This window comes from Leptodactylus fuscus, chromosome 4, assembly GCF_031893055.1.
Source record: "Leptodactylus fuscus isolate aLepFus1 chromosome 4, aLepFus1.hap2, whole genome shotgun sequence".
Taxonomy (NCBI): domain Eukaryota; kingdom Metazoa; phylum Chordata; class Amphibia; order Anura; family Leptodactylidae; genus Leptodactylus; species Leptodactylus fuscus.
In genome coordinates, this window is record NC_134268.1 from 147549971 (window position 1) to 147571251 (window position 21281).

The 21281-nt window shown below is 39.8% G+C and overlaps 1 protein-coding gene across 1 annotated transcript in view; it reads right to left on the reverse strand.

Annotated features, from left to right (window-relative positions):
- Positions 1-9232: 9232 nt before the first annotated feature.
- Positions 9233-21281, reverse strand: part of EEPD1 (endonuclease/exonuclease/phosphatase family domain containing 1) — a 93995-nt gene continuing 81946 nt past the window's right edge. Inside the window, exons 4-7 of the mRNA XM_075271199.1 lie at positions 18801-18935; positions 14900-15026; positions 12008-12202; positions 9233-9946 (exon numbers count right to left, since the gene is read on the reverse strand). Coding sequence (XP_075127300.1) covers positions 9747-9946; positions 12008-12202; positions 14900-15026; positions 18801-18935 — 657 coding nt within the window. The 3' untranslated portion in view covers positions 9233-9746. The remainder of the gene's footprint in view (positions 9947-12007; positions 12203-14899; positions 15027-18800; positions 18936-21281) is intronic.

The window sequence follows — 21281 nt, forward strand, 5'->3', positions numbered from 1 at the left end:
CATTGCTTCATTTATACTGTATATAACATGTATACACTATGTCTCTTTAAAATAGGTTATTAATATTTGATTTGTGGAGTCTGACACCCAAGACCTGGAGATATCTATGTACCACCCATGCTTCCGTGGCCACATTTATTCAATGAATAGGGGCTGCGGAAGCACGGCCGCGAAACTGGACAGGAATAGGACCTTTTGAAGCCCAGGGTGTAGACCTGCACACTGATTTGTGTAATATACAGTCAAGGGCATGGGCTGACAAAAATAAATGGGTCAAACCAGGATAGCACACTGACATAGGATACCTATTGGCCCAGAATTCCATGGGGTAAAGTTTCTAGTTTTACGACTGCCACCAACGTCACAGGGAAATATTATAGTGGGACCACCGCTGCTATTATAAGTGGTGGTCCCACTATCACAGAACAGTTCAATAGTGGCAGCGACACTTCTGTGAAAGCAGGATCACTACTGATAATAAAATGATATATCCCTTGGCTTTGGTGGTGGTGGCAGTGGTGAAGAAAAGAAGTAGTGGAGCTGCTGCCGCTACTGCAGCCTGTAGCCCAGCTATGAACCTATTGAGTTCTGTGGCAGCAGCGGCTCTTCTGTGATTGCTCCTTTCACATTTAATGCCAAAGGTCCTGTTTGGGCAATAAACTGAAATGACCCAAAGGCTGTTCCATAGCATGGCTACTGCTGGCAGTAATAGCGGCTGCTCCACTGCCACCAATGTTATTTACTATTTATCATAGTGTCACTGCACAGGGATAGATCACACATAGATAATTCTGTGATAGAGGGACCACAGCCACTATTTCCAATGGTGGTCTTGCTATCACAGAATTATCTGTGATCCATCCCTGAATTTGTCCATTTGACTTTAGCACTAAAATGGATACTTTGGTGCTAAATTTAAAGGGCCAATCACAGAAATGCCAGTGCCGCTATAGATTTCAATAGTACCACTGACCGTAATGGTGCTAAATTCAAAGGGCTGATTCATAGTGGCGCTGCCATTGACAGTAGTAGCAGCATTTTTTTTTCTGTTTTCAATCACTGCCACCAATGATTCTTTTAGCATCCTTGTACTGTGACATCCTAGTGTCCCAGCACAGAGATAAAACAGCATTGGTTCCGCTATCACAGAAGTGTCGCTCACACTATTAGACTCAATAAGGGCAGTGGCTGTTCTGTGATAGCGGGGCCACCACTTTCAATAGCCCTCTGGGTCACTGCAGATGAAAGCAGAAGCAGATGGACAGAGCAGATCATCGTCTTTTGGGCTAAAAGCTTTGTAGCTCAGCAGCAGAATCCGGGACAATATTGAACAGGACACAGTTTTTTATTATCCTGATCCAATCTCTGCCTTCTACTGGAAACAATGAGAGGCTTTTTTTTGTTGCAGATTTTGTTGCAGTTTTTTGAGCCAAAGCCAAGAATGGCCACTAACGGAATGGTAAATCTATAGCAAGTTCTTATATTACTATCTTCTGCTCAATCCACTTCTGGCTTTGACTCAAAATAAGCTGCGTTTCCACAAAGTGGGGCCTTAGCCTTAGGGTGGAATTTGGCAATTGTTTTGAGGTGGAATCTCAAAATCAGTGCCAAATTCATCCAGGTGGACCGTGCCGGTTTTGGAAATCGCAGCGTGTCCGTGCTGCAGTTTTTACCGCAAAGTGGGTATGGGATTTGCATGAATCCCATCCACTTTGCAAGTACTGTAAAACGCTGCCATTTTTCCCACAGTGTTTGGCTTCTTGTTTTGAGCTGATTTCTCATATATTTTTTTTAAAATCATAACTAACAGTAAATCTTAAAGGTAACAGAAGAATAAAACATTGAGATTTCATTTATTTGTATCCACTTTCAGTTTTGGGTTGAAAATCTACATGAAAAATTATTAAAATAGGATAACTCCAAGGAGATACATATTCTAATATATTTCCATCCAGAGGGTGGCGCTGTGGAGGTAGAGGTACTTTCTTCTCATATTTTCATACATAACTGGAACAATCCCGCTGTTTGTAGAAATCAATTCATTTCTGTGATAATTAGATATGGATTTTGTTACCTTTTCAGACATGTACGGTATTATACTTGGAAGTTGATTTAACAGTTTGAGCGCCACTTGTATTAACTTGTTGCCTGTTGTTTTTATGTGAGACCTTGTTCTTTGCTGAAGGGTCATTCATTAGTTTTGCAAATTCACTAGAACGTAATGTGAATATCTGGGTCAAAACCTTATATAGTGGATACTCCTTACAATTTAGCTCTACATGTTCATATGTTGTGTGCATAGTAAACCATATAGGGGAGATTTCTGTACTGGAAATGACTAACAATAAGTATATCACACAGTACCCTTGTACTGAAGTTAGTAGTACGCACCATTGTGCTGTCTTGGGACTGGCAAAACACAACCATGTAAATATTCTTAGTACGAACCAGATTCTTTCTCAATCTTTGGCTCCATTCACACGGAGTAACTCCAGGCGTTTTTTGTGCTTATTTTTACGGCTGTAAAAAGACGTTTCCATTGAGTTCTATAGTAAAATACGTCTGTAAAAAAAGGACGCAAAAAAAAAAAACGGACGCAAAAAATGGACGTAAAAAAACGGATGTATTTTTCTACAGAACTCAATGGAAACGTCTTTTTACAGCCGTAAAAATAAGCACAAAATAAGCACAAAAAACGCCTGGCGTTACTCCGTGTGAATGGAGCCTTTGAAGCACAATACCAGAAAACATAAAAGCAATGCATTTGGCTCATAAATGCCACTAAAAACATGGTTTCAGTTCTCGCCTAGAGGTCCCATATAGACAAAGAATTGAGAAGATTCACCGAGCAGACCCCCAGGATTAGATTCTCATTAGAGGAGTGTCTTTGCACATAGGAACTTGTCAGCAGCAGTAGTAACATCCAATACCTCCAGGAGGTGAAATGAACACGAACAGAAACAGACCAATGGATGTGGAAAGAACTGCGCTTGCTCCAAATTCCATAAATTCAACACGATCTTTATTATAATTCCTAATACACGACGCAGCGGGATGCGTTTCGGGGCTTCCCCTTTGTCAAGTGTATTACCACTGTACACACTTATCCTCACAAATTGATGACTAACCGAGTGGGCTGTAAGCGTTAGCAGTGCAGTGCTAACGCTTACAGCCCACTCGGTTAGTCATCAATTTGTGAGGATAAGTGTGTACAGTGGTAATACACTTGACAAAGGGGAAGCCCCGAAACGCATCCCGCTGCGTCGTGTATTAGGAATTATAATAAAGATCGTGTTGAATTTATGGAATTTGGAGCAAGCGCAGTTCTTTCCACATCCATTGGTCTGTTTCTGTTCGTGTTCATATAGACAAAGTGACTTATATTGATCGGGATAATTATATTAACATTCGTCATATTTCTACATTGCAATAACAATACAAAAAATACAATATTGTGGAGAAATTACAATCTGTCAATCTGTAAGGGAGTCCATCCAAATCGTCGTCTTCCATAGTAAAGTAATGACAGAGAAGTAAACCCAAAAATTTAACAAAAACCATAGAGGCCACTGTTGGAAATGATACTTTGCGGAAGGGCCACTGTAGGACATCTTACTGTATGTAGGTCATTGTGTAGGACATTATACAGCGTGGAGGGGCCACCATGTGAAATTATACTGTGTGAAGGGGCCATGTTAAACAATATACTGTTTGTAGCTAGGCCCCACTGTGGGAGATTTTTCTTACAGGGGTACAAAGTAGGGGGGTGGGGTTGTACAAACTGGGGCAGGTGGCAGCCTATAGTGACTAGCACTTATTAAATGGGAGCCTTTCAAGGGGCAACTCACTTGCTAATAAAGGGGCAGTATACTGTGAAGGGAGGAGTAAAGGGGGCACTTTCTAAATGGGGGCCAGTAAAGGAGACAGAAAAATTTATGGGAACCAATAAGGAGTCTGCTATGGGGCCCAGTCTATGTTAGTTAAGCCCCTGACTGTATGAGATAGCTCATGCTGAAAGTATATATGGGGAATAATAGTGGCAACGTCTTCAGCTGAGATGAGTAATATCAGAAGGGGCACTGAGTAGGGATATAAAGGTATTGTGTTAGGGAATTGCTAGATGACAATTCCCCAGTAGATGCTGGAGAACCCTGGGGGAAGGGGCACAAGAGACAGTGAGCCCTAAGCTGAAGCCCCCCACTGTCCCTTCCTCTTGCCAGGCCCTATCCTATGTAATAGGCGGCAACTTGGAGATGATCCCTTCCTATATATGTGACACACAAAACGCAGACAAGACAAACAACAACAAAGGGAGGTCAGCTAGCCAGGGTTCGGTAACAGTCGAGCAATGCAGTGCCAAATCGAAGTCCAAAAGAATAGTCAATAGGAAAAGCCAAGGTTAGGATTAAGAATACAAGTAAAATAACAGCAAGAGAAAGCCTGCAAGCACGAGGCAATAACAGGCAACAGTGTGAATGTGAGCCAAGACTGAATAGGGAGGAAGAACCCGCCCTGGACCTGACAGGAAGACAGGCTGTCAATCACAGTGCAACACCCAATTAACTACTTCATGGACTGAGGCAGACAAGGGCAGAAGACGGGTGTGGTATAAGTTCAATTACAGAACTAGAGTCGTGTTCACACAGTGCAACCAAAAAATCTAAGCAAGGAACTAAACTGCACACACCTCCTGCACCGCCGCATGCGAGCAGAGGGTGGTGCAGTGAACTGAACAGGCAGAGATCTTACATATTGACTCCCTGTTCCCATCATCCTGATTGGATCTTTATTCTAGGATTAAAGGTTTACATTTTTTGGAACACATTACTACAATTCATGGGACTGTGAACAAATTTATAGCGGTGCGGATGCTTGGGACTATTGTGATGGTGATTTTTCTTGTTCACTGCTCATGCTAATGTCCCCTGTTTTATAAACCCTCCCTCTTTGATTCCTATCTATTTTGTATTTTGGGGGGAAATTTTTTTAATAAACAAAGTATTAAAAAAAGTATTGACTCCCTAATGTTTATGGGATAAGGAAACTTTGAAAGTAGTGAAGAAGTCGTGTTTGGCAGAGATAAATGCAGACTTGAGGTTGGGAACTTGCTTGGAATAGCTTTTCTTCCAGCAAACCAGCGTTTTTTTTTTTTTGTTTTTTTTTGGGGGGGGGGGGGCAGGGTTTGGCAATGATCAGATCATTTACCATTGCTTTTTAGTTTTGGTAGAATTGTAGAAAAAAAAATTGTATAAAGATAAGCTATGCTGGTAATGTTATGCAGTTTAAAAAATATATGTATAAAAACAAAAAAGAAAACCTACTACCGATCTGTTGCAGTGGGATTCCCACAAACATAACCAAATCTAAATTTGTAGAGACTTAAAATGTAAATATTTTTGTGAACAGTTAGTTAGCAGTGTTCGGGAGTATTGAAAATACAAGTTATTAAAATAGTATATAAAATACTTGTCAGGTATTTGTATTTTATTTTACAATCCCCAACCAATACGGTTTAGGGGTGCGTGAGTTGAAAGTGATAAAAGCCTTTTCCGATTTATTTTTTTACCACACTATTAAAAATTAAAATAAAAAGCTGTTTTCAAATTAAAAATTAAATATAATTATATAAAATATAAAAAAATAAATTAATATCCTTTTTTAAAACAAGTAAAATACGTTCAAAGAATTTTCTCACATGTCCCGAGATTCATGAGAATTGACGAGAATCTCGCCCATTCTGCGTTAATCGGGAATAATCTGTAATCTGTATGATTATGTCATGAAATACTGGTAAATTAGCTTCTTTTAGCCTATGTTCAATTGTTCCATTTTTTTGTTTTTATTAATTTTTTTGTTTAAAATTTTCAAGTATTTTAGTATTTTTTTTTACTTTTGAAGTAGTGTTTAGTATTTCTATTTAAAATACTTCGGTATGAAAGTATTTAGTATTTGTATTTAAAATACTTTCCCCAAACACGGTTACCGTATTTTTCGGACTATAAGACACACTTTTTTCCCCAAAAATTTTTGGGGAAAAGAAGGGTGCGTCTTATAGTCTGAAGGTGGCGCCTGGCATCCGCTGTAATAGAGAGGCGGAAGCCGGCAAGTGATAGACGCCATTACAGGTGCCGGGGCCTGAGACATCGCTGCGCTCCTCTGCCATGCATGAAGCCATCAGCGGGAGGAGTGATGCTGCTATTCCGCTCCTCCGTGCCCCCGCCGCTGGCTTCATGCAGGGCATTGGATCGTAGCGATGTCTCAGGCCCCGGCGTCTATCCCTCCCCGGCATCCGCCTCTCTAGTACAGCGGATGCCGGGTCAGTATCAGTGGCCCCTTCTCCCCCGGGGCCGGTCCCCACCGGCCCCGTACCTGTAAAGTTGCAGGCCGGCTCCTGCGCGGCGATATCGCAGGAGCCGACCTGTTCGGGTGACAGCCGGGAGCCTAATGAGGCTCCCCGGCCTGTCACGGCTATATTAGTATTGCGGCTGGTCTCTATGACAGTTGTATTGCCGTCTATGGGACTTGCGATCAAGTGACCGCAGGTTCAAGCCCCCGGGGGGGAATAAAATAGTAAAAAAAAAAAAAAGCTTTAAAAATATGAAATAAATAAAGGTTCTAAATCACCTCCTGTTTTTTTTTCAATACAAGGTGATCTAAGCAATAGATATTCCCCAAAATGGTATAACTAAAAATTACAGCTGGCCCCGCAAAAAAAACGCTCTATGCATCCCCGTACAGCTGCAGGGTCACCTGTCAATGTGGCCTTGCAGCTGTTGCAAAACTACAACTCCCATATATTAAATATTTTACCAGTTTTTGCTTCAAATTTTTTTTTCCCTATTTTCCTCCTCTAAAACCTAGGTGCGTCTTATAGTCCGAAAAATACGGTAGTTAGTTGCAACCATGAATGCACAGACTTTGCATGGTTTGGTCTGTTAAGACAGAAACCCAGAGATGATTAGAATATGCATATTTACCCTACCTAGTCACAGAGGTAGAGGTGCAGCTTCATCTAACTATTGGGGGAACAAAATGAACCAAAATTCTGTTATAATTTACGCTAAAAACTGTCCAAAATTCTGTGAGCCATATTTATCAAGTGTTTTAGACACTTTTTAAAAAAAGGGGCATGGGTTACTGTAAGAGGGCCAGGGTTTACCAGAAGTCTTACGGAGCACTGTCTGCTGTGTGTGAAAGCAGAGAAGGATAATGAGTCAGCAGCAGCAGCCTGTGCTGTTTACCCAGCAGAGAGGGCTCGCTGAGATTTCCGGGGTGCTCACTGGAAGCTAATTAGCATATGAATAAAAACGGGCTCATTCAAAAACCACTGAAGTGATTAACATACAAAAGGTAGGTGTGAAATATCCTTTCTAAAGGCTAGGCAAGGATGTGCTTAGTTAAAAATGAGTTTTCCCAATGATAGAACCCCTTTAAACAGTGCAAACATAGATTAGAATTTTACACACTATTAGTAAATCTAACCCATTGTGCAAGATCAGAGCCTGTGTAATGTGATTGACATGTCTCTCATTGATGAATGTCAGCCTGATACCCTACCTAACCACCTCACTCATGGGGTGTGATTTAGTGCAATGACTACATAACTAGATGGAGTGGCCCCCCTGTTGCCAAGCGGTGTACAGTGAAAGCACACAGACTCCATAGACTATAATGGTGTCCGTGTGCTTTCCGCATACTCTCCACACGGAACATGCGGACAGAAAAGTACTTCACGATCTACTTTCCTGTCCACATGCTCGTGCATGGGGTTCGTGTGCTTTTACTGCACACCACTTGCCAATGCGTTTGGTAGTCCCCATGCGGACTCCCCGAATGATTACCGATGCAGATGTGAACAAGGCCTAAGATAGATATACATATGCCAACCTAAGGTTTTAATTTGACTTTTCATCAAGAAAAAGCTTTGTGAGGGGCTGGGGTGTCGCTATATTCATTGCAGCAGTTGTAGCTGATACGGGGCCCAGGACCCTGAAGGGGCCCCAAAGTTTCTTCTGCCACATAAATATACTATTATTCTAGATGACACAAAGTAGGAAGGGGCCCTATAAAAGATTTTGCACTGGAGCCCAGGAGCTTCAAGTCCATGGGGGCACCATAGGAAAGGGTTATTACTTGATATTACTCATGCTAGGGCAAGATTGGGGTGAAAAAAACACCTGACAGGTTCTCTTTAATAAAGATAACAGCAGTGTCAAGGTGCCAGGTTTACACACTCCTGTTGGTAATCTCCTGCAGAACAGTTGCCACTTACCGTGGGATTTTACTTTTTTGCTGCTTATTGGTTTATGCATAGGGATAATTTTATCTTCTTCTGTGGACCCCTTTACCAGACAGACTTAGCAATATACTTACCGTAATACCATTAGTAATTTTATTTACATGGACACATTTTCTTTAGAATAAACTGCCACTTTTAATCATTCTTCTCATTAGGTAACCTGCAGGTGGGCATAAAGGGGTCTATAGTTTAATGTTTAAGCCCCTACATAGTACCTTGTATGAATTACTTGCCGGGGTGTAGTATAGGCCAGACTCTTAGATGAATGAAATTAGGGATCTTGTTATGGAATCATGCTTTAAATGTATTGGTACAGAGCTGTGAATGGCTCAGGGGCAGTTGTCATAGGGCTCTGGGTTAGATGATGTAGAAATGGAAAGAAAACACCTGCACTCAGAGAATAATCACTTCTTCAGAGTGCCTGTGTATAACTAGTATGTATCACTATATGGTCACTGTATGATGATATTATTACATTCCTTACCACCATTACTATTTGCATAACCACCCCAATTATTTTTATAATCATACCCACATATATAGTGATCTCTGCTGCTAGCCAGACCTCTTCTTCCTCAGTCTCTAGAACCCAAGCACTTTTCTTGGGGAAAGGAACTGGATCCTTGAATGTATCTAAAAAGCATGAACTGTCTTTGCAAAAAACCAATTACATTTTTTTTTTTTTACTGTTTTGTGTCTACAATTCCCATGATTTTTCATACTGCGTTTGCATGCAATGTTTAACCATAGTGATTCTAAACAGTATACATTTAGTATACATTTACTATAAGCAAATTATATGCTACAATGGCTTCCTACGGTCGCTGCTTCATACAAATTTATTTTCTCACATCTTTCTGCCGCTATTTATAAATGACACTCTCAATTCTATCTAGAGCAAATATAAAGTATACAAAGAAGGATAACATCATATTAAATAAACATATTCCGAATGTATTTTATTTGAAGCGCTGTTTCATCACATTATTTTGCCATCTGGCTCCAGTAGCTTTTAAGGGGTTAAAAGTGCATAGTTAAAAAGTTGAAAACGCTCTTAACACATATAAAAAAGCATGCAGTCGCCAGGTAACCTTATTAATTTAACTGAGAAGAATCACAGACAGTGTTAAAGGTCTTCTTATACAGTCTCGTGTTATTGCGTCACTTTTCAAGAATGAAGGATAAGAGTTTCTCCGCCATTTTCTGGTATCTTCTCTTTCTATTCCATTCATTGCCTGTGCATGGCGCACAGGGAAGCAGAAGCAGGTGGTTAGAGGAAGCAGCATTCTACAACATCCGCTTGTTATCATCAGTGCTGATGGAACATGTGGATCCAAATGTTATTACTTCAGCTATGTGGGTGCAGCAGTTCTGGTTCACAGTAGTCAGTATATGGGGAAAATATCCATTGCTTCTCAGGGGAGATGACAAAGTTACATTCTTCATTTTATCTTTCATGCTTAGAATTAGCTTCATTACGTTCCACAGTGACACCATTGGCTTTAGACGCTAGCTCCTTCTTACTACAGTCTTTCTCCAAGTAAAACTCTGCCAGCACAGGACAGTGCTCTGATGCCACCCCACCCCATGACCAGTTATCTGGAATCCATGGATTTGTCAGTCCTTCTCTCACCACTAAAGAATAACCTGCAAAGGAGAAAAGATGGTTAGGGACGGTGTAATTCAGAAAACAGGCTGCATATGTTGTTTGGCAGATTGTTGGTTGGTACATTTGTCATTTATCAATATTTCATTGTTATATTGGAATACAATCCTTTGCTGGTGTGGGGGTTAAAGCAAACTTGCCACGTGATTATAGTGCCTTACCCGGAAGCAAGACATGATAGTGGCAGAGACGCTGAGCTTTGTAACACATAGGTTTATGATGGGGATCTTAGGAGAGACAGTAAGTCCTGCTTACCTCACCCACATATAGTGATTGACAGCTCTCCCTGTCTCAGTGAGTGTACACAGAGGGCTGTCAATCACCACTGTCACTTACAGGAGTCCTGTTAGATTTTACTCTGCTGTTTATTATTCAAATGATATATATCTACTGTATATATCACAGAGCTCAGCTTCTCTATCCCATCCTGCTATCAGATAGGGCAGTATACCTATCTATCTATCTATCTATCTATCTATCTATCTATCTATCTATCTATCTCTATAGGGTTTATAATAAGTATGCTGACATAATAAAATAGTACTGCCCCCCTGCTGCACTCCACTTTAGTTATGTGTGCATGCCTATAGTTGTGCTGTAGTGATGGGTTGTCATATTTCCATTATACATCTGCACAATCTGATTTCTTTAAGTATTGACATTTAGCACTTATGCACATCCATTCTTCTTTGGCATTCTACAGTATTATCTACTTCATCCAAAATGTTGTTATGCCATATGATTATTAATATTAGCTTCCTGGAAAAAAGCATTCTCATGAACGAACGATTTTGGACCATTCTTTAGAGCTATACAGTAAGTTTTAGACAGGGGTGGGAAATGCTGTATGGTAAAGGAGCTTTAATAGGCAGTGTTAATAGTTTGTCAATTAATAGCTGTCTGTGGATATGTCTGTCTTCCTTTTGGAGGAATTATTCTGGCTTGGCTATTATTCCCAGATTATGCTATTGTCTATTTTATTTTTTATTTTTTAAACATGGAGATTCTTTCAAAAGGTGGGTCGACAGCAAGTTCCTCTTGTCCACCAAGGAGGTCTTTTTTACACATTGCTAACAACAATTAACAAACGAGAAACCTAAATTAAACCACTATTTGCTTGGACCATCATTTGCCTTAAAAACAGCATCAATTCTTCTAGGTTCCCTTGTACACAGATTTTAAAGACAGGAAGGCTGTTCTAAGGGAACTAAGCACAGATCTTCCATGGGTGTAGGCCTGGTCAAATCCTGTCTCCTCATGTAATCCCAAACAGACTTCATGTTGAGATCAGGGCTTTGTAGGTGCCATATAATCCCACCTATGACTCCTCCTCTGAAGGTTGATTACACCAAATATTAGTTTGATTCAGATTTCTTTTTCATTCAATAACTTCACTTTGTTTTATTAATAAAAATAAACTATTAATACTTCTATTTTTGAAAGCATTTTTACTTTGCACAATTTTTTCCAGAGCTGCTTAAAACTTTTATGCAGAACTGTCATTTCTATGTTATTAGTCTTGGAAATGTATTAATGAATTGACAATTAGGTGTTACCATCCCTATTGACAATGGAATTTTCCATACAAACTCTCCGGCACTGTCCAAATCCGTTTTGACACCAATTGTTCTGTGAGTGACTGGTGATGTGATGGTGCAGGCCCAAACACACCGTGTATGCCCATAATAATTGATGTCTGTGATACGGATAGGAGAGCAACCAGTAACTGATATTCAGCTAACTCTATTTATACTGTATTAAGACAACACATTTTATACACAGTTTCTTCATGACTGTGGTGAAGCTAAACAGAACAATGAGACTGACAATAATGACTAAATACAGGACATATGAATGAAAAGGTGGGCACCAGTAATGGCACTGCTGGAATGAGTTGGTTTATGGTGGCGGATTCTCAGGCTAGTGACGTTTGGAAGTTTACTGGTAGAGGAAGGAACTTCCCAAACAAACTACATCCTGTCCCCTGAGGGTCAATTATTTTAATGTCTGGTAAAAATAACACGAATACTTCCGGGACTGACCTGTGAAAACTTTCTTCAAGCTCTTGCTGATCCAGATATTGTCTAAGGACTTGTTGCCTTGAGGACTTTTTGTGCTGATATTTGTATATGTATTTGCTTGGAGCAAATTATGGAACTTTTCTTTTCTCAAAGAATCAAAGTTATTGCTATCTGGCGGTTGGCTGAATCCTCCTAAAATGATCACATCTTTTTCCCCTGAAATAAATAAAAGATTAATCACTGAAAATATTTCATTATACAATAAGAAAGTATTATAAAGCACAATTAAACTCACATCTATATAATACTCCCCTCTAGGGGGTGCTAGTAGTGTCCACAACACACAATTCTAACAAACTCTATGGTAGACATAGCATGAATTTCAGAGCAAATACCTTATTTGACAAAAAATAACACACCAAGAAGGTGTTGCAGGCATAGAATAAAACTTTATAAGTGAATGTAATGACGGTATATGTAAGTGATTGCAGTATTATAGTGATAGGATACATTCATTAGAGAAACCTGTACAATTAGAGCTCAGGTTCTGTATGCTATCCTGTGGCCCATTTACCCACAAATAGTGCAGGTGGGCCTGTAAATCTTGCACACTCATAGGTTGCCGAAGCTTGTATCACAGCTGGTCCTATGAATGCTCAATTGGAGATAAATCTGATGAATTGTTGCAATCTGGTGAAGACATTCCTGGGAATGCTTTGCTATGTCTGGGCGAGCATTATCCTGCTGAAAAATGTCAGTTAGAAGTTCTGCCATGAGAGGCCACAGGATGTCCTGCTATCAGTGCCCCTCATATCTTTTCATTTGTGGAGGTGACAGACTATTGTATGCGATGACATCACAAATCATCACACCAGCAGTTGGGGCAGTTTGACGCTCCACAGTAAAAGCAATATTGAAGCGCTCACCACATGGAATCCATACTTCAACCTAAATGTCGTTAACTCCCATATAGAAACTGGATTCATCACTAAAGATAAGGTTTGGTTCACAAGTACTTAACATGCGTTTATTCTATTTTATTCATAATTCACCTATTCAATTAGTGTGACCTATTAAGATGTTCAGCCTCTACATAGTAAGAAATACTGTCACCAAATATCTTTTATATCCATGTTCTTTTCCTTTTTAACGTTAATAAAAATTGAAGAATTTCATTGGGCATTTTTTTTCATAACCCAATCTTTTTTTACGGGACATAACTTGGATGTGCTTCGTCTACGCTTATATTGCCTATTGATTGGCTTAATCTGAGCCACAATTTTATGCCAAAATTTTGGCATAATTTGTGAGCATTTTGCTGCTTTTTTAGGTCAAGGCCCCTTCCCCTGAGAAGTCACGTCCGCCGGCCCAAGTCAAAAAAAATGTATTACCTCAAATGCACCAATATTATCAACAGAAAAAAAAGTTCACTTTAGTACCGGTCAACTATTTAGTGTAAGAGGTCAATAAACTGTAGCCTCTAGTTTCTGGCACTGTGAACACATTATGCTGAACAGTCAGGTCAAGAAACCCTAGGAGAAGGTGAATAAGTGAACTTCCTGTTCTACTGACTACATTACACATTAACCAATCTAGTCATCAATTGACAGCTACCAATATGGCCAACTTTTTCCCTTTTTGCACTGGTAACATCTGTTATACAATTGTGTTTAAAACATGACAATAATCACGTTAGCAAGATGGGTATATATAAATGATGAAATAAATTAAAAAAAATGCAGAACTATTCTGACATGGCAATGTACAATATAAGGGTGCATTCACACGGAGTAACGTGCCGTGTGACCTGGCACGTATACGCCGTGTGAGATTTTTAGTGCTGTATACGCTCCCATTGATTTCAATGGGAGCCTCGATCGTCTACGCCGTGTTATTTTGCGGCCGCAAAATCACGGCCGCAAAATAACGCGGCGTAGACGATCGAGGCTCCCATTGAAATCAATGGGAGCGTTTACGGTGCTCAAAGTCTCACACGCCGTATACGTGCCACATCACGTGGCACGTTACTCCGTGTGAACTCCCCCTTATGTAGCTTTACAATCACAGGACTGTATTTCTGGTAAGAAGACCTGTCTGTGATGGCTTACTCAGGTAAGGTCTTCTCTGAGAGTTTGCTGATGTTTGTAAAAGATAAAAAGTTGACATAGGTGTACATAGCCTTTAAATCCAGAGCACTTTGTGCTGTATTATTAACCCATCTAGTTTTCTGGAGTACATGGGTGTAAATGTGGTGCATCTTTTTTGTACAGCCATTCAGTCCCCCACTCATTGATTTTTATGAAAGTGGGCAGAGCGACACAGAGACCAAGGAGGGTCAGGGATGCTTTAGCCCAATTCCTGAAATCTATGCCATTTCATGACTCTTGTAGATTTCAATTCTGGCATATATGAGTGCGCCTAATTTTATGCTGCTATACAGTGTGTGACTTGCATTTACTTGGAGTCGCAGATGAATCATTTCCCTCGTGGTAACAAGTAGCTAGGATTTATATATCAGTATAAAAATATAGCATCTTAATATAGCCTATCAAGTAGATTTGCAAGACAATACAATAATACTGAGAACGCTTTGATAAAACCGAAACGTCATAACAAAATATGGGCCTATAAGGAATGTGTGTGTTATCCATCTTAATCCATGTTTTTACAATCTCCCTATATTTTTAATTATAGCACACTTGCTTAGTCTGAATTAAATTGAAAGACATCCAAATGACCTTACATCTGAGGTTCTGCCATATAGAATGTGTACATTTATAAATCCTAGACATTGCACTGTGATATTTCTACTAACAGTGATAACATTCAGGCTGCCCGGAGGCATTCCAGGAATGACTCTATGGGACAGGTTAGGTCATGCCCAGGTAGCCAGGTCTTTTCTACTTTACATACCTTTCAGGGTCTCCTGCAGCGTTTGTCCAAAGGTGGATGATTTGTGACTATCGCTGTGCTGCTTTCCACCTTCAAGTGGGGGAGGGGGCAGATGAATGTTCACCAGAGTGACGTCACTTGTTCCAACCTAGTAACAAGAATCAAAACGAATAATGGATTACATCAGAAGCCGATAATGTGTCCGATAATGTGTATTTATACAGCGTCTACATATTCCATATATTTTTAGAGTTTGCAAAGTAGTTCTGTCTCTCTAGTGCCACCTTTTGAGGGTAGCTCAATCAATGCCTGGCAACACGACTAAGGAGATATTCCAAAACAAAAAGTACTCCATAAGAAAAAGCATCCCTTTGTGTTCTTACAATATGTGTATTCATAGATATTAAGTGCATTCGGTTGTAAGGAGAGAGGGAACTGAGGAAGTTTAAAAGATACTGGGTACACACTGCTCAAACACTATTTTAGTCTAAGGCCGAGTTCATATGGAGTTTTTTGGTCAGGATTTTGAGATGAAATCCGCCTCAAAATCCTCCTCCAAAAAATGCCTCACTATACAGTCCTATGTAATCCGCTTGTAATTTATTAGCGACATGTCCATTCTTCAGGCGAATTCTGCCTGAAAAAAATCTATGCAAATCAATCGGAAGCAGAAAATTCGCCTCGTGCTGTTTGGATGCTTTTTTTTTTATGCGGAATTGACAAAAACCGCCTCAAAAATAGCAAGGCGTTTTTAAGAAGATAATGCATGGCCACATTCCAAAAATGCCTCTAAAAACCACCTAAAAGAACGCCACAAAAAACGCCACATGAATTTTACGAAGCAGATTTTTCCTGACCAAAAAACTCTGTGTGAACTCAGCTTAAGGCCACACGTAGCGGAACACAGAGAAAAATGCAGCTGAAACGCATTGCAGTTTTTCCCATAACGTTTTGCGGGGACAGTAGAATGCAGCGATTTACATTATCTGCAAAGTGGATGGGATTCTGGCTAAAACCCATCCACACATTGCAGAAAAAAATCCACAGCGGAAATGCTGCAATTTCAAGAACTGTCGCATTGGCGTTTTCTGTATATATAAAAGGGACAGAAAGTCTGCAGAGGAAAACTCTATGGACTTTCTGTGAAAAGTGCTGCAGGAAAGACCAGAATGCATTTCTGCCATGTTATTTCACGCAGCGTATTTTGGCTGCGGCTCAGAATGTGGGTCCTTAGCCAAAAAAGCAATTCAATGCCCCCTCCACAATCACACTGGCAAGTGTTATCACTGCCCATTTTGTGCACACACCATCATGTCAGCTCTCTCAATCACCTAGATGAAAAGATTACATGTAATACATCTAACATTTATCAGCTCCCCAGACAACAGCTAAAAATACAGAAGGAACACTTAACTGCTTACATACTGTCATATACAGAAAAATACTGACCACGGATTACAAAGGAAAGTGTTCCAGGCAGAGACGTTTATGTGGGAGGTCTATAGTAAAAATGTATTATTTCCATAGATATGAACAAGAAGCAGTGTAAGGTCTCCTGCGCACAGTGATCGCAAATTCCATCTCGACCATGGGTCAAATCACCTAACTCCATCATTGGGATTGATGTGGGACTGGGTCAGCTGTGTGCAAGAGGGCTTAGGGCATCAATGGCTCATGGTCCCTCACCTGCTAGAGTGTGTTGCCTATTAATAGATGCAATGCACATAACACATCCATAACACTGGCCATACATATTAGAAAGCTGCCAGTAAAGTCTGCCCTAAATGTGCATACCTTCTCCAGAATAGTCATTGTAAGCCATGTGAAAGCGGCCTACACATTCTCTGTGCTTCATGAACAGGACATTCTGTATTGCAATTTAGAACTGGAATTTATGCATGTGTGTCCAAGGGTACCCATACACATTACATATATGCGGACTTAAACCATAAACTATCTGGGGTGTCCTGACTCTCTTCTGACAGATGATGTTGAGGAACTGAAGGATCAGACATTTTTTGACTTTTACATGACCGATTCTTTGTTCTTAGTTACCACCAAAGATGTCGACTAGCAGCTTACTTTTTACTCCCCATTTACAACATATTCATGCTGATCTATGTAGTGGTCAGGATGAATGACCTTCAGAACAATTGTTTGGCCAACAGTTATTGAAGGTGCATGGCCCAATAGATTAGTTGTCCTCAGCAGTTGATGCACAGAGAATGGAACAGGAAGCAGACAGCTCTATTCTAGGTATAGAGGCTGAACCAAGTCACTGCAGCTTAGGTCCTATTCAAAAGAATGGAAGCTAATCTACAGTACCTGGTCTGAAAACGCCCACTGGTCTGGTATTGATGACATCAAAATTTGTAGCCCAGAATATGTCTGTAGGCTAGGGCCCCACGTTGGGAATTGCAGCTAAAAATGCCATGGTGGATGTGCTCAGAACTGTTCTGCTCTTATATTCTGAGCAGACACCTCATATGGTGGCACCATACTCACACTGCTACTGCTGGCAGACTTCTGTATTTGAGGCTAAAGCCTCACCTTGCTGAGTTTTTTTATGCAGATGTTAAGTGACAAGATGCGATTTTTAAAAACGTGGGTGCTTTTGAACACGCAGTTTTTCACACTATGTGCCTTTAGTCTAATGCGTCTCTTGACCTCTCCCTAACACCATTGTGACACAACGCTGCGAGGAACAACGCTTAACACATGTCTGACTGGGACTCTGTGCTGTGGGGTACAACACAATGCCGCATAGCATATCAACAAGAATATTTTAAAGTCAAACACTCAGTTTTATGTAGCTTCATTAATTTGCTCACAAGTAAAGAAGCAGAAAAGCACAGAATTATGTTATTCCAAATGTTTGTTCACCAAATCATTCTACAAAATGGTAATTTTTATGAAACCTAAAAATATATTTGGTCTATAAACAACAGCATACTTCTAATAGTTTTCTTATCAATCCTTCATCGACAGGATGCAGTTGTTTCACAACAGGAAGCTCTTTCTAGATAATAAAATTCTTTATTTTATTCAGGGTGCTGAAAATAGTTAAATATTTAATCACCATATCATCCTAAATATGATGTGCACTTGCATAAAATACGCTAATTTCATATCTTAAAGTGCCTCTGACAGAAGGTTTATCCCTACAGTTTAACTCTTTGCCATAATGGTCATTCAGAGCATCAGAACATATGAATAAATAAGTACAAATATTATCTGTGTGTATATATATTATATATATATATATATATATATATATATATACATACACACACACACACACACGTCTCCCCCAGATTCCTCTGTTATGTGTGGTGAGTGAGGTGATCACATACCTGTAGCAAAAACTTAACTACTTCTTGTCGTACAGCAGGAAAGAACTTTCAAGCACAGGTCCTCATTACAGGCCTATAAAGCCTGTCAAGACTTCAGTCCTGGGCAGTTCCTGGGGGAGAGTGGAGAAGCCGGGTTCTGTCCCTACAGCCTTACCGCTGGTGAGAGACCAGTATGAACCACAGCTTCTGCTTTTGTTTTTTCCCCTTGTGGCTGAAGCAAGCCACACGTATAGTTAGAATACCTGAGTTTAGTTAGCTGCTCAGACGAGCAGGTTTTGTGTTACTCTTTTTGCCTGAAGCTAAGACTTGTTTATTTATCTGCCAGTTCCTTTTTTGCAAAATAAACACACAGGCTTAAAAACTTGTTGAAACAGATTTTAGATTTTGCTGTCTGTCTCTGTCTGGGTCCGCTGCTGCTACCGCTGAGCTTACCTCCCCCATTATATATCTATACATCTATCTAATATGACATTTATCTTTTTGGAAAAAATTATCTAAGAACTACATGCATGTACATAGTACTGGTACCCAGTTTTATCTGAAATTCATTAGTACTTATGGTCTCTTACCTTGAAATGTGCAATGTAGGGTTGTGAATAATTGTGCTTGCCGTTGCCGTTGGTCTGATGGGCTTCATGTAAGCTAACGTTCTTCAATTCAATGCCTGCTGTTGTATCCCACAGAAATCCAGCATACATTCCTTTCTGTGAAAGAGTTAAAAAAAAAAAAAAAAAAAATCAGACAAGAATTTCATTACCAGAGCAGAAATATCTGATACACATTATGTAGTACGAGCTCATGGGATTATGTAAAGATCACCTGAACAGAATAATACATGAACACATTCTGTCCAAAGTACACTGACATCTCACTGTTCTATAAAATTAGTGTAAGCGTCTAAAGGGAAATCATATCGTGATTCCCAATTGATACAGGGACTAATGTAAGAAAAGGCAATCTCTATATAAGCAACAGGAACTATGTAAACATGAAGTAGTTTTGTATATTAAACACATAGACAGTATCATTAAGGCATGTATATACTTATCTAAACAGTAACATACTGTATATAAGATAGTCCAGCAAAGTTGAATAAAACTTCACAACTTTATTCCAATCAAATATAAAATCCATTCCATGTGTGGATGCGTTTCGGAAAAGTCTTTATTATCATGATGTGATATACACATGTGGACGAAATTGTTGGTACCCCTTGTTTAATGAAAGAAATCCCACAATGGCCATTGAAGTAACTTGAATCTGAGAAAAGTAATAATGACCAAACTACCTGTTAAACAACCACAAAGCTTCTGGGAGAATGTCCTATGGACAGAGGAGACAAAAATTGAACTTTTTGGCAAGGCACGTCAGCTCTATGTTTGCCCCACATAGAGCTCACAATGTACATTTTTTCCTATCAGTATGTCTTTTTTGGAATATGGGATGGAAATCCACGCAAACACGGGGAGAACATACAAACTCCTTGTAGATGGTTTTATGCCCTTGGTGGGATTTGAACACCAGGACTCCAGCGCTGCAAGGCTGCAGTGCTAACCACTGAGCCACCGTGTGGCCCCTGGAATATGTAGTTTAGTATTCATATATAATAATGTTCGACAGAGTCTTATGGATTTTTGGTACTATAACTGGTATTACCTGTATGTCAAGGACAATTTTATCTTTATTAAGGTATGTATACCGATATCTAGGAGAATATTATGGTTAACATCTCTTGTACTTACACTAGAGGAGCCATGCCAATATTAAAATATATGTGTAGTTTGTGAATTACTGTTGATATTTGTCCGAAAAGTTGTATATTTGTTTATAGATATTGTTATTTATATGTTAAATGATTATTTTTGTATTATGTATGAAATGTATATATATTCTTCTTGTACTTGATCAAGGGGTTAATAGAAAGAGGTGGAGCTAGGTAGTCCGGTCTTTCTTATTAAAGCAATCTGTTGCAGTGGTTAGTTTATGCCGTGAAGAAGGTGCGTTTGTACCGAAATGCGTAGCAAAATTGGACTTTACCTTGCTAATTTTATGGTCTTCATTGACCTATTTTTAATGGATTGAAAATAAAGATTCAAGTTTTTATCTACTTTTCGGACTTTGGATTTATACTTTCCCTGGTTGGAGCTGATTTTTATGGTCTGCAGTTTTCGTTTACATACTTACTGGTTGAAGTCCCTCCAGTTTTCTTGTCTCCCAGGGAAATACTACAGATATGGTGAGCGGAAATTGATTTTCCTTGTTTCTTCAGTAAAATTCGGAGGCGGTGGTGTTATGGTGTGGTTGTGTTTTTCATAGAGGGGGCTTGCACCCCTTGTTGCTTTGCGTGGCACTATCACAGCACAGGCCTACATTGATGTTTTAAACACTTTCTTGCTTCCCACTCTTGAAGAGCAGTTCGGGGATGGCGACTGCATCTTTCAACACGATCGAGTACCTGTTCATACTGCACGGTCTGTGGCGGAGTGGTTACACGACAATAACATCTCTGTAATGGACTGGCCTGCACATAATCCTGACTTGAATCCTATAGAACACCTTTGGGATGTTTTGGAACACCGACTTCATGCCAGGCCTCAACGACCTACATCGATACCTCTCCTCAGTGCAGCACTCTGTGAAGAATGGGCTGCCATTCCCCAAGAAACCTTCTAGCACCTGATTGAACGTATGCCTGCAAGAGTGGAAGCTGTCATCAAGGCTAAGGGTGGGCCAACACCATATTGAATTCCAGCATTACCGATGGAGAGCGCCACGAACTTGTAAGTCATTTTCAGCCAGGTGTCCGGATACTTTTGATCACATAGTGTACATCTAATATCCAATGTATGTATCAATGTATGTTTTTTTACAGGAGGGGACAGCAGTGACGTTTGCATTATTCAATGAAGTTACTCTGTTATATGGTAGAGACAACAAATTAAACATGAGTATTCTGCATGTATCAGTCATCATTCACTGTAATGGAGTATCATTTGAACAATTTGTTTTTTTTTTTTTTGTTTCTGTGTCAAATTGTTGTTTATAAGAAA